This window comes from Macrobrachium nipponense, chromosome 1 (genome assembly GCF_015104395.2).
Source record: "Macrobrachium nipponense isolate FS-2020 chromosome 1, ASM1510439v2, whole genome shotgun sequence".
Classification (NCBI taxonomy): domain Eukaryota; kingdom Metazoa; phylum Arthropoda; class Malacostraca; order Decapoda; family Palaemonidae; genus Macrobrachium; species Macrobrachium nipponense.
The window spans coordinates 189,899,737-189,913,259 of NC_087200.1; the positions used below are offsets into that span (position 1 = coordinate 189,899,737).

Consider the following 13,523-nt stretch of genomic DNA (forward strand, 5'->3'; position numbering starts at 1 on the left):
ACCTTGTGTCTTAGCTGCTTTTTGTGATAGTGTAGTGGGTGGGTGCCCCTTATTGTCTGGTTAGGGGCACTCACAAATGATTATAAACATTGATCTCATGGATGTTTCCCCTTATTTTTATGCTAGGGGATTACATCATATTATAATGATTACGGGTTTTGTATATTAAGTCATATACATTCCTTTATATATTATTATTGTTGATTGTTTTTATTAATTGCTATTATACTTTTGATACATGCTGTTACACAGATAACATTGATACAGTAAATAATTTTACCTGTACATATGTAATTACCTTATGTTACACATTATTATTAATTTAAGGGTATTTAAGCATATTTTTTCTATTTTTTATACCCTGTTGTGTTATATGTATCTTTTAGCAATGATGGTCTATTCATATATATTTTATCTTTTATTTTGAGACCTATTCTGATTTATATTTTATTTTTATTCTCATTTTATTACTTTTGTTTACAATCTTGTGCTATTCTCTGGTACGATTTCGCGCAGCGACACGAGCTGAGCCCAGAAAAGGGATTTTGACGTAATGGAAAAATCTATTTCTGGGCGATTGGATCGTGTCGCCAGACGAAATCCACCCTACCCATCCCTTCGCCCAAGATTGTCTTGCTAACTTCAGGATGGCCACCAGAGGCGCAGCAGTCGGCGCATGGGATGGAGTAGTAGTAGTACGAGCTGCTCACTCTGTGGGTCGGCTCCCCTCTTGGAGGGATTTTGTAGTGGGAGATTTCTATTGGCATTTGGCTCGTGGTAGTGGTCTCACTCGCCTAGTGTTCATACCGACACCCTCCTGGAGGGTGAGCGAGTCAGTATCTGACCTTTTTCTTATTTTATTTATTCTCTGGTATGTGTTAGTACATTTACCCTCTAGAAATATAGATTTAAAAGGATATTTTCGCTGGCGACTAACGAGCCAATCGCCCAGAATAGAATTTTTTCCTTAACGTTCAAAATCCCTTTTTTGTTTACTTCTCTTCCGTTTTCCTCTTCTTCTTTTTCTTCTTCTTCTTCCTCTTCCTCTTCTCTTCATACCTCAACTATTTGTACATTCAATCTTGATTTAATAACATTGTCTATCCATGATAGACATGTTGAACAAAAAATTCTTGTATCTTTTCTCAAATCTTGTATTACCTCAGCACACTGTGGATGGGTCGGAATGTTTGCATGCAGCACATTTGAGGGGGGATTTAGGTTTTTTGTGGATTGACTCTGCTATACCAAACCTTACACAGTTTACAGCTTTTGGCATTCTTTTTCCTAATGCATCAATTAGGATATTCACAAGATTCACCTTATTCATTTTCTTTGTCGGAATATGTTGGTTTATGTATATTTTCTTTATGAGTCTCTTGACCACTTGGATTTTATTTGGAACTTCTTCAATTATTTTCAAGATGTTTTTAATTAGATTTGTTCCAGTTTGAAGATTATATCCTTCTAATATATCTATGAATGCTTTTGTATCTTTTTGGTTAGGACTGTTGCTGATTTCATAGATGAGAAATGCCAGTTCCCTTCCTGCTACCTCATCGTATTGCGAATCTGCTAAACACGCCAAATTACGCCACCTCTTCCCGCAGTTGGAACTTACTGCCATCTTGTTCTGATTTATAGTATTACACTTGATAAACTAACTTAGAAGACGCTTTATCCTACTATTTTCACACTAATCTTATCACCGATAGTTCACGAACACTTCTAGATATTTCTCAAATTCTAGTCGTATGTTAAACTTGTGATATCTGTTGATTAATCTGACTTCACGCGGGTACGTCTCACCAAGCAAGATGGCTACTACAGGGGCCGATGAAAAATGATGCATCAGCCCCTGTAGAGATGGGACACCAGGCAATCCCAACTTTAGCCAAGCCTGCTGCAAATCTCCAACCGCAGTGACAGACACATCTGAGGGATCAAAAGTCGTGCTAGTGGGAGGAGATCCTACTCACTCTGAAGGAAAAAGATCCTCTCCGGAGCGAGCAGAAGCCCATGAGTATAACTCCAAGTTGGCGTGCCTCCCCCCTCTTCTACGCTTGACAAATCAAGCGATGAAGTGGAAGAAGATATTTCCCCTGAAAGGGAAACAGCGAAGCTTGCGCAATGGGAGGAAGGAAGACAACGGATTAGTCAACAACAGAGTCGTTGGAGGTTTGTAACCCTCCGACGAAGCCTTAGAAGACTTCCCTCAAGATCACTTCCTCCCTTGTACCTCCCCTACTGCTCTGCTGACCAAGAGACACAAGTACCACATGGGTTATTAGCTGAACACTCACGCCCTCAGCACTTTACTCATAGGACGTGAGGGTCCACATCAACTTTCAAGCAGAAGCTACCACACTTCTTGCCCCCCACTGTAGGGCAGATGTGCTGTGAGAATGGGGGCCGATTAGGCTTATTGCAAAAATCACAAACAGGCAAACAAAACATGCAATCATAAACAAAGAGAAAAAATAAGATCTCACAAAGTTCTTGAACTTCGTAGTGCGACAACAGAGGACAGAGAGCAAAAGGACGTCTGATCACCATCGCGGCCAAAAGGAAAGTGGAATGTTTACATCCAGTTAGGTGGGACTCCCGACTATCAGACAAGCAGTTACTACCTAACTACCTTGTTATTCTTCTACAACTGATTTGCAGCCTACACTGAAAGTAATTCTTAATGTAAAGGACCGAGGGTTTGCATAACAGGTAGGAACAATATCTAATTTGCTCTACCAAGGAATTAATATTCATATCTTCATATATGTTAACCGAAGGGGAATTTTTTAGTTGATAATAATTTCGTCGGCTCACGGGTGCAAACCTAGGAACCAAGAAATCAGGACATATAGTGAAGCGCTCTACCCATACAGCTTATCATGAGAGGTATAAGTTAATGCCGCCTCTCCCCTACAAATCCCTGTCGTGCTCAGGTATTTGTTGTTTTGGAGTCGGCATCAACCTACCTCGACCTTGATAACTGTGTGTAGCGCTTTTGTCACACGTAGCCAATTTATGAGTCTTATCACATCATTGAGATTCATATATAATATGCATTAAGCTACAAATGTCCTTTAATATCTAATTTGCTCTACCTTAGAATTAATACATTTTCACATATGTTAACTGAAGGGGAATGTTTTAGTTGATAATAATTTCATCGGCTCATGAGCGCAAACCTAGGAAATAAGAAATCAGGACATAAAGTGAAGCTCACTACCCACATAGCTATCACGAGAGGTATAAGTTAACGCCACCTCTCACCTACAAATCCCTGTCGCGCTCAGGTATTCGTTGTTTTGGAGTCAGCATCAACCCACCTCGACCTTGATAACTGGGTAGTGCTTTTGTCACACGTAGCCAATTTATGAGTCTTATCACATCAATGTGATTCATATATACACATTAAGTTACGAAAATCCTTTAAGGAGGCATATGCTTTGATTTTTGATGAGTATTTATGAAATTTAAAAAACTGGTTAAATGGCCGTAAGACATGAACAACACCTTTGTTATCGCGTGAACAAAGCATTTTTTCAAAATATTAAAATTGATGGGGTTTTGGCCTCCTCCCCCCACACACAGTGAGGTAGGGCTGATGTTTGGCTCCTATTGACTATTGTAATCTTTTCCTTTATTCTCCTAATTTATTAATTATTTTGATTTTTATATCACCTACTCTCGTACGTCTGGCAGCAACAATGGCTGATTCCTTGGTGAGTGCTTGGTTCTGAGAGAGACAGAACAGTCAGTGTGTCCCATAATTTCAAAGGGGAAGGAGTGCCACTTTTTACTCTGAGCATTTTTGTTTGCTATGTGCAGTGTATTTTGTGGTTTTTTACATCCAGTAACTCTAAATACAATCTATATATACTTTAGTGTGTGTACCAGAGTGAAAGTGAGACAAAATGCCAAAAAGGAGACATGCAACCGAGTCCCGTTTAGCAAATTTTGCTAAAAAGAGACAGAGGGTCGAAGATTCAAGTAGCAACAGTGAAGTTGGTGATGTGACAGTGACATAATTGTCACCACCAGCGCTGTCCCATCACCATCACCACACTACCAACAACAATAACACAAGGATCTGTCTACACAGCTGAGAGCCTCACCCCCATTGTCTTGACGTCGTCTGCTGCACAATCGGCTGAGTACTTTCACCTTCACAAATATGCTCACAGTTGATGAAAGCAATAAAGGACAATGAAAAGGGAGTATATGATGACAAGTTCATTATATCTAGATCTCAGTTAGAGAAAATACTGTCGAGTATTAGATTTAAGGTAGGAAATTGTAGGGGTAAGTTCAGGTCGATGTTGCTATTTTCTCTAACTGAGATCTAGATATAATGAACTTGTCTTCATATACTTCCTTTTCATTGTCCTTTATTGCTTTCATCAACTTTGAGTGTATTTGTGAAGGTGAAAGTACCTCAGCCGATTGTACAGCAGATGACGTCGAGACAATGGGGGGGGGGGGGGGGGCTCTCTCAGCTGTCAAAACAGAGCCTTGTGTTATTGTTGTTGGTAGTGGTAGTGATGGCAGTGCTGGTGGTGGTGATAAAGGTGGGACAGTGCTGGAGACATCTGCCAACAATGGTTGTGACAATTGTGTTGCTGACACGTCACCAACTTCACTGTTGCTAATCGAATGGTCGACCCTCTGTCTCTTTTTAGGAAAATTGGCTAAACGGGCCTCATTTGCACATCTCCATTTCGGCATTTTGTCTCACTCTCACTCTAGTACACACACTAAAGTAGTATATAGATTGTATTTAGAGTTACTGGACGTAAAAAAACATCGAAAAAACATCGCACACAGTGAAAAAAATGCTTGGAGTAAAAAGCGACACTCCCTCCCTTTAAAAGTTTGGGACACACTGACTTCTGCCTCTCTCAGACCATGCACTGACCAAGGAATAACCCATTCTTGCTCCCAGACGTATGAGAGTAGGTGATATAAAAAATAATACCCCTTTGGGGGGTGGGGACTTGGAGCCAGAAACCAAGCAAAAAAACACTAAGAACTATTAGAAAGAAGGAAAGGCAGTCTGAACTAAGCACTAGTGAATATTAAATCTTTATTTGTAACATGTTTTTGCTCTAAGGTACGTTTTTTCCACAAGCAAAAAAAAAAAAAAAAAAAAAAAAAACTTGTTGGCCTTTACGGCCGTTTTTCTCAGTTTTCACTTTTTGCAACTCATATGCTAACTAATTTTGTACTTTTAGGCCAATTTTAAAGATAAATATACCATTTGAAAGAGGAAAGAAAAACAAATATTTCGTTGGGGCTAGATTTTTTCTCAGGTTGACGAGGAACCCGTGATAACCAAATTAACAAAATTTTTGGGGAAGATGCCCCCTCAACCCCCATCCTCCCCCCCCCAAAAAGGAAAAATGGAAATACTGTTCATAAAACCTTTTTCCTACTATAATATACTTTCTGTGTATGAAGCCACATTGCAATAGCTCTAAGAATAAAGGAGGAATTACATGTTTAATTTTTTTTTCTTAATAAAATCCAAAATAATCATCCGATCACTCTTAAATTTTTTCTGCAACACCTTACATATATGTACAACACAAAAATTTAATAAAAATCAGAGTATTATTTCTATATAAGCATGCTGCTCCTTAATAACTAATTTGCTCTGCCTCGGAATCAATATATTTTCATGTATGTTAACTGAAGGGGAATTTTTCAGATGATAATAATTTTGTCGGCTCACGGATGCGAACCTAGGAACTAAGAAATCAAGACATACAGTGAAGCGCTCTACCCACACAGCTATCACAAGATGTATAAGTTAATGCCGCCTCTCGCCTACAAATCCCAGTCACGCTCAGGTATTTGTTGTTTTGGAGTCAGCATCAACCCACCTCGACCTTGATAACTGTGTAGTGCTTTTGTCACACGTAGCCAATTTATGAGTCTTACCACATCACTCTGATTCATATATGTAGTACAGGCAGTCCCCAGTTATCAGGGGACTCTGTTATCAGCAATCCAACAAGCGCCATAAAACCGGCGATTTATGGTGCCAAAACGAGCCGAGTTCCAGTTATTGGAGCCATAAAGGTGCTTATTGTACCATAAGGGTGCTTATGGCAGTGATAACCGGTTATCGGCACCATAAGTGCCATTATAGCACCATAAATCGCTGAGTTTTAGTTATTATGGTTTCGCTTAACAGCACACCCCGGGGACGGAACCCCCGCTGATAATCGGGGACTGCCTGTATATGCATTAAGCTACAAATGTCCTTTATTATCTAATTCGCTCTACCTCGGAATTAATATATTTTCATATTTGTTAACTGAAGGGGAATTTATTAGTTGATAATAATTTTGTTGGCTCATGGGTGCAAACCTAGGAACCAAGAAATCAGGATGTACAGTGAAGCGCTCTATCAACACAGCTATCACGACAGGTTTATGTGCGCCATAGAAATCAGCATTGTTTGACCAATCTAGAGAAAATTTTGCACATGGCTATAATTTTGCCCAAGTTAGGTAATAGGGTAGCTTTAAAATCTGAACCCCCTGTGTAACTACTATAACATAAATATTGTACTTAATGATTACTTCATTACAAAATGCCAAAATTAGGGAATTTCTAGCATACTGCTGTGGTAGACTGAGAAAAACAGCGTGAACAGTACCCTAGCCTTGCCTAGTTTAAAACACTTCCTTGATTGTACTATTTATTTTTTCTAATAAATATTTCATCATGAGTCAGTTTAACATATTAGTTATATTAAATATTATTTTGAGATTAGAACAAAGTATAATGGTAAGTCTAGTCTTTTTTACTATTTTTTATCACTGCAAGGTTTCAACATATCTCACTTCCTATCATACCATTCCCATTTGCCCTTTTCTGACACCCTTAAATAATCTTCTCTAGCATTTGCAAAATTATCTTACCAGCAATAAGTTCCTGTAATGTATGCAGAATGTCATCAGGGATAGAAACCTTATCCTTACTTTCAAATTCATCCATAATTTGTCTTGTCCTTTCCACATCTCCATCACAGCAAAGGTAAATTAGCCTTTCCACATTGTATGGATTCTGAAAATAGAATATTATTATTTTTAAATATTAGTCCTGTTTAATATTTTATTCTGTTTTTAGCACAAGAACATCTGTCAATTATGCACTACATTAAATGGCATGGCACACCTTATCACTAATCAACAATAACCCTTAATGGATGGATAGCTTCTCAGGAGTAGTCAAAACAGGTTTGGGGTGATGGACGGTTTGATCCTGTATCGAAGCAATATGAAGCGCCATCAATTTAGAAAGAATCAGGTGGCAAAGAGATGCCAATACTTCTATAGCCCATAAATTCACTAATGGCAACTTTTAAACTGGCTAAAATCAGGAATTCAGTTCTGCTTCTGACTTCAAGGGAGAATGTTCTGCGTCTCTGTCGTGCATGATGTCTTTTTGTAAGTTTGCTCATAAATATTCGAAGGGGTTGCTGTTGGTTTTTGTTCTTGTCTTTAACATTAGTATGTCAGTTGTAAATGTAATTTTGCCAAGAAAAGTGCAAAGAAATATTAGAAAAACAGGTACAAATAAAATAAGTTGCTGAATCTTCGTCCTCAGTAAATTTACATAAATATTTTAAAGTTTACCTGGCCTAATGAACTGATTTTTTTTACCCGTCCACTAAGGGTTAAGATTAAAATGTATTGAATTCACACCTGAATATCCATGGCAGAAGCCAGGGTTTGGGTCACTGAACTATTCAGAGAGAAGTCTCCTTTATCAATTGCTCTTGAAATAATATCATTTTTGTTCACTGTAGCTACCAAGGTGATTGGTAATCCCATCTTTTTTGCAATGCATCCAGCTTAAATGAATGAAAAAAAGTGTCCGTTCCATTACTTGTATATAACAATTATGATAATTACACAGAATAATATATTTTGTATAAAATTAGGCCTTTGACATAAAACAGTCAATACAAGAGATTAAAGAAGCAACACATATAGTAATCAAAAGTAAATTACTGTGGTAATGAAATCCATTTTGTAGGTAGTATATGAAATACCAAAGACCTTATTTAATTGTAGAGGAAAAAAACTGGCTGAGTGTGGTAAGATTTTCACAATAAAAGTAACTATTGTTATTATTATTATTATAATAATATTGAATTGAATTGAGTATAGAATCGAATATAGAATCTAGACCAAACACTGGGACTTATGAAGTCATTCAGTGCTGAAATGGAAATTGAGAGTAGGAAAAGGTTTGAAAGGTGTAAGGAGGAAAACCTTGTAGTTCCACTATGAATCAATTGTTAGGAGAGGGTGGAAAGTAAGATGGAAGAAATAGAATATGAAAGGAGGTACGGTAAAAGGAATGAAAGTGGTTGCAGCTAAGGGCCAATAGATGTTGCAAAGAACCTTAAGTAATGCCTACAGTGCACCGCATGAGGTGCACTGAAGCCGCCGCTCACAGTCATCTGCACATAGTATTATTGTATTTTGGTTTCCATCTCTGTTGAGTTTGAGACTTTTATGGCTGATTGTGTTCATGTTCTTGGCTGAGAACAGTTTTGGTCCAAACTCTGTGCCGATTGAATTTCCTTGTGTTGTTTTTCAATTCCTGTTTTCCCTACTACCGTTCACTTCCTATTCACTTCATAAATTAATGAAGCCTCCTTCCACCCTATCTTCCCAACTTGTTGCAGTCTGTCAGGCTAAGTTTGTCAAGGAATTTGGGAGAATCTCCAAAATCCATGTCCATATGGGCTCCAAGTATTTGTTATAATCAATTATAGAATTAATGGTAATCAAATGAGCTGGTGTAAATCTCTTTCATCACACCACACTGATACTTATTTGCTTATTTCTTTCTTAATTTTTCACAGACTTTGCATGGTAGTTCCTCTTCACAATTATCAATTCTTATTTGTTTATTGGTAAAGTTCCCATTTATTTCTACTCTTCATGACTGCTACTTGTTCATCTATATAATTTATTAACATTTCCATGTTTTCTTTTGCATCCCATATTTGTAATTACTGTATTCTATTACTCATTGACTCCGTATCTCTCATTTGCTTACTTTTTAACTTTTAATTACACTTTCATTCTTACTTTTTAACTTTTAATTACACTTTCATTAAAACATAACTTCATCAACCCATTTTGACTTCTCTACTGGTTATCCATGATAACATTCTTTTGATTTCTCTGGAAGTTTTTTCCTCCACAGTGCGTGACTCCTTTGATTAAGCATGTCCCCATAAAAAACAGGTTTTAACGTAGGAAAAACCTACTTTTGGTAGTCGCTGTTTCGTCCTCAAAGGAGTTACCCTCTATGGTGTGTGTCAGCGCCCCATGGTGACTAGGCTAATATCAAAGAAATAACTTACCCTGGTCTTGTGCGGTAATGATAAACACTGACACATGATAAAACTCCAGAAGTGACTATTGAGCATGCATGTCAGCAATCTTGATTTACGATCGGGCTGGTTAAAAGACCAAGAACCATTACTCTGTTGGTCAATGCAGGATGAACCTTTACCAAAATCATATGGCTTTTTGTCAGGTAAGTGGGAGGGTTTTGAGGACTCAATGGCGACTACCAAAAATAGGTTTTTCGTAAGTCAAAACCTGTTTTTTTGATAGTGTAGTTGCTGTTTTGCCCTTAAAGGAGCGTTACAAAGGAATTGACAGGTGATGAAAAGCTTAGGCTCCCAAAATTTCCATCCCAACAATCTCAAAATTAAAACTAAATCGTTTCTGCCCCAAGGTCAAGCCAGAAGTTTTAGTGACAAAGAACAAGAAACTAAGCAAGAACTTGTGTTTTTAGTGTGGAGTTCTATAGTGACTTACATAAGTATGCTGGGTATGATTGCGGTCTTGCTGCACCTTACCCAGCGATAGTCAGCATACCCACCCATTAGGAAGACCCTGGTTTTCCGCTGCAGCGTCTATGGGGTTGGGACTACCATACCTCCTACTTATACACAGTGTAGTCGAATTTGTTTAGCTCATGGCAGCAGTGTTTTTAGATTACTGACTCTGATGACTACCCAGTACATTCGAAGACCTCTTCGAAAGATACATTTCTGATGAAAACCAACGATGTTACTTTCTTTTATGGAGTCAATCCCGAATCCATAAAGCAAGGGTTCCGTTTACTCTGCCTTGTATGCCATAATTGTTGTCACTGAAAGATGATTCTCTTCAAAGAGGTATAGAAGAAAATTTAAAAGTTTTCTATAGAAATCTTGACTGGGCTCTCAGTATGGATATAATCTAACAATATCTTCCATATGAACTGGTATTGCTGGATAGGTGATGTCAGTAGTTTTTGCACTGGGTACCTAGCAATGATTGGTGTGTAGTTTTCATGGTAGACTATATTTAAAAAATCTACATGTGAAGGTCTTCTTAGAAAGGAGGATGTCTAAACGATTTACCCTCCTACTTTCTGGGATACGTAATACAGCAGACGGTAGTGGAAATCATCTCTTCGCCCATTGTTGAAGCAATAGGAACCAATGCCTGTTTTGCCAATTACATTGAGAGACCCTGTAAGGTGAATTGCAGACAGGTGCCACTTCTTTACCTGTGCCATCCAAAGGATGGCTAACATTAATATATTTAAGATGAGATGAGTGTGATCCCAATTTCTTGATGCAGGACACTGCAATTGTGTTGTCTAGAACGAACAGAATATGTGTCTCTTCTGGGGGTTTGAGTTTCTTGAGAGACAAAAAGAGAGCCATCAGCTCCAGGAAGATGATATGACTATTCTTTAGAGTAGCTGACCACCTCCCTGCCATCTGACGATCCTCTCAGTGTCCTCCTTAACCTGTCAATGAGGCATCTGTGTGTATTGTCACTTTTACAGATGAAGGAGTCAGGGTGACCTGTTTTGCCAGTGATTCCTTCCCGGTCCAAGGCCAAAGTATCCCACCAACTATCTGATTCATTTTGTGGGATTTGTCTCACATTTTTTCTTGCCTGTGACAAGACAGCCAAAATTTGTTCACATTTTTCAATTGCAATCTGAATAGTATTGCAATTGTTACTGATACAGACTACAGCAGACCCATTGTATGTTCTAACTGCCATCTAGAAACAACGGGCAGTAATAAATAACAGTTAGTTGTAAGAGTAATGTAGCATTGTCCCTGTCAAAGAGAGCCCAGTTTACTAATGTGAGCTCCTGATGTAAAAGTGTAATAATTACATATATTAGATTTACAAGATCTGTAAATATAAACCCATGACCTGAGGTCATGGCATTAGGAGGGTTCTACGTGACCAAAGCAGACCTAGATTACGCTATGCGCTGTCTGCAGTAGCCTGATCTAGCTCAAAGCTTTGTCAACATTTTATGTTTATGATAACTTTGCACAACAACTTCCATGGGAAGCGGTTGACCTGTTAACCTACGCCGGAAACTTGTAACTTCCGAGCCGGCGGACTACGTATGTTTTTTATATGAATTGCTGAGATAGCTAATGTTCCGCTATCGACGCGATCCTTTAGAATGGCAGTTCCACGCCAACCATCAAACATATCGGTCTTCCGACCGAGCTGCATCTCCTAGTATGGAGTTACAGAATAAAGTTGTTATCTTGTTCAACTTGCCTGTTTGAATCATCTCCTTTAGTCAAGAAAGAACCACTCTACTAAGATATCCAAGGGAGATGAGAGGAACCAAAAATACTTACGAATGACAGTCGTAAGGAGAACACAAAAAGTCTATCGCCAAGCGATAAGACTTAGATGTGGTGGCAGCGTATAACGAAGAACATAATTAACAAGACCCATATCAGCCGACCGAAGGTCTACAAGAACTAACTTCCACCTTCAGCATCAAACTAAACAGAGGAAACGGGATCTTCAATCAACGCAACAGTTTATGAAGACGCAACTATGTCCTTCATCGAGAGGAATACAAGCATTTAACACCGACGTTTGAGCAACTGTTGTCACGTATCTTCGAGAATCTACACCGGACGAGAGCAGCATCGAACATCAACGGAAAGAAGAAAACAAACACAGGGAACATCACCCGATCACGAGCAAGGACGCAGAGTGTACAGCTAGACGCAGTAGTGCAAGGACGGAGGCTGTGACGTCATCAATCTTGGACTTCCCCACGCATCGTAGCACCGCGAGAGAAAGACCGTGACGTCATCACGACTTCCGACGCGAGACTTCGACAGGAACTGAGACGTCATCCCATGTCAACAATCCTTCGCAATATAATCTGGAGCTAAGTACCATTTTTATCTATTCCAGGTCTTTTACCTCAGTGAAGTGTTGTTCATCAAGAGTCGATCATCCAGTATTCTGGGGGTGAGTTGTTCGCCATATTAATCTTCCTTCATTACAGAATCAATCTTCAACTACGAGTTCTCGCCCGCAGATTAATTTTTTTTCTCTTCTCGTTGTCATTAACCGTTTCTTGCAGGAATTCTCCGTATAATATTTTATCATATTTATCTGTATTTTTGTATCTTTTGGGGGATTCTCCTATTATTATAACACACTTATACAGTACATTGCTTATGCGTTTACGTAGTGGTCGAGTGTACTCTTATAGATATTTTGATAGGGTTGCAAGGAATAGAAGTGATAAGAAAAAAGTGAAAGTCGAAATGGCAACTACTCCGACTGGCAACCCCAATGTGGTGACTCTCGTTAGCGCGAGGTCAGCGATTGTCCCTTTTCAAGGTCGGGTCAATGGGTTCCTGCCTCAAAATGTTGAGGCATGGATCTCATCTGTAAGAACGCTCATTTAAATGCAAAAAGCATCACAGACCCAGCAGTACAATTACAGGAGGCCAAGAGCTTCATTGACTTTGCAAAAGGTGACGCAAGTGCGTATCTAAGGGGGGTTTCTTTCCAAGAGGCGCTTACATGGGACGAGTTCAAATTAGATTACGTGCCGTGTATGGAGGTGAAGAGGCTTTAGATGTAGTATTGGCATTGAGAAATATCCTTAACCAAGCCTCCATGACTCAGCTCAATGTTGTCGAGCGGGCGGCGCTAATTGCCGACCGGCTAAATGAATATCGGGATAGTTTAAGTACTCCGGATGGGTTGCGGGTGATAAAATCAAAGTGAAAGATTTTATCCGTTTTTGATCTACCTGACGTCTATCACTGCAATGTTGCCTGAAGCGTTAGTACGGTGTTTTGATAAACAATTGCAGCCCGACAGTACGGAATTAGATGTGTATAAACAAATCAAAAAACACATGTCTAAATGTACTGACCTAGATCCTTCGCTCATTCAAGTTTTTGCAAAAAATGAGAACAAGCCACAACAAGTAAATGTGGTACATATAATAATCAGGTTGCAGGGATGGTTTGTTATAACTGTAAACGACCAGGTCACATGATTTCAGACTGTCGGACGCATTTTTGTTCAATACACAATAGTTCAACTCATTCATATAACCGTTGCTACTCGAGGAATCAACAGCAGAATGCTACAAACACGCAACCAGTTGCCAGTGCAAATAAAAAGAAG

General features: G+C 38.9%; 2 protein-coding genes across 4 annotated transcripts in view; both read right to left on the reverse strand.

Annotated features, from left to right (window-relative positions):
• LOC135219943 (farnesyl pyrophosphate synthase-like) overlaps nucleotides 1-13,523 on the reverse strand; it is a 375,303-nt gene that overhangs the window by 211,740 nt on the left and 150,040 nt on the right. The window lies entirely within an intron of this gene.
• LOC135219942 (threonine synthase-like 2) overlaps nucleotides 1-13,523 on the reverse strand; it is a 159,145-nt gene that overhangs the window by 66,787 nt on the left and 78,835 nt on the right. For all 3 annotated transcript variants that reach the window (XM_064257178.1, XM_064257177.1, XM_064257179.1), the window contains 2 exons: nucleotides 7,719-7,867; nucleotides 6,933-7,077 (listed from right to left, as the gene is read on the reverse strand). In XM_064257178.1, coding sequence (XP_064113248.1) covers nucleotides 6,933-7,077; nucleotides 7,719-7,867 — 294 coding nt within the window. The remainder of the gene's footprint in view (nucleotides 1-6,932; nucleotides 7,078-7,718; nucleotides 7,868-13,523) is intronic.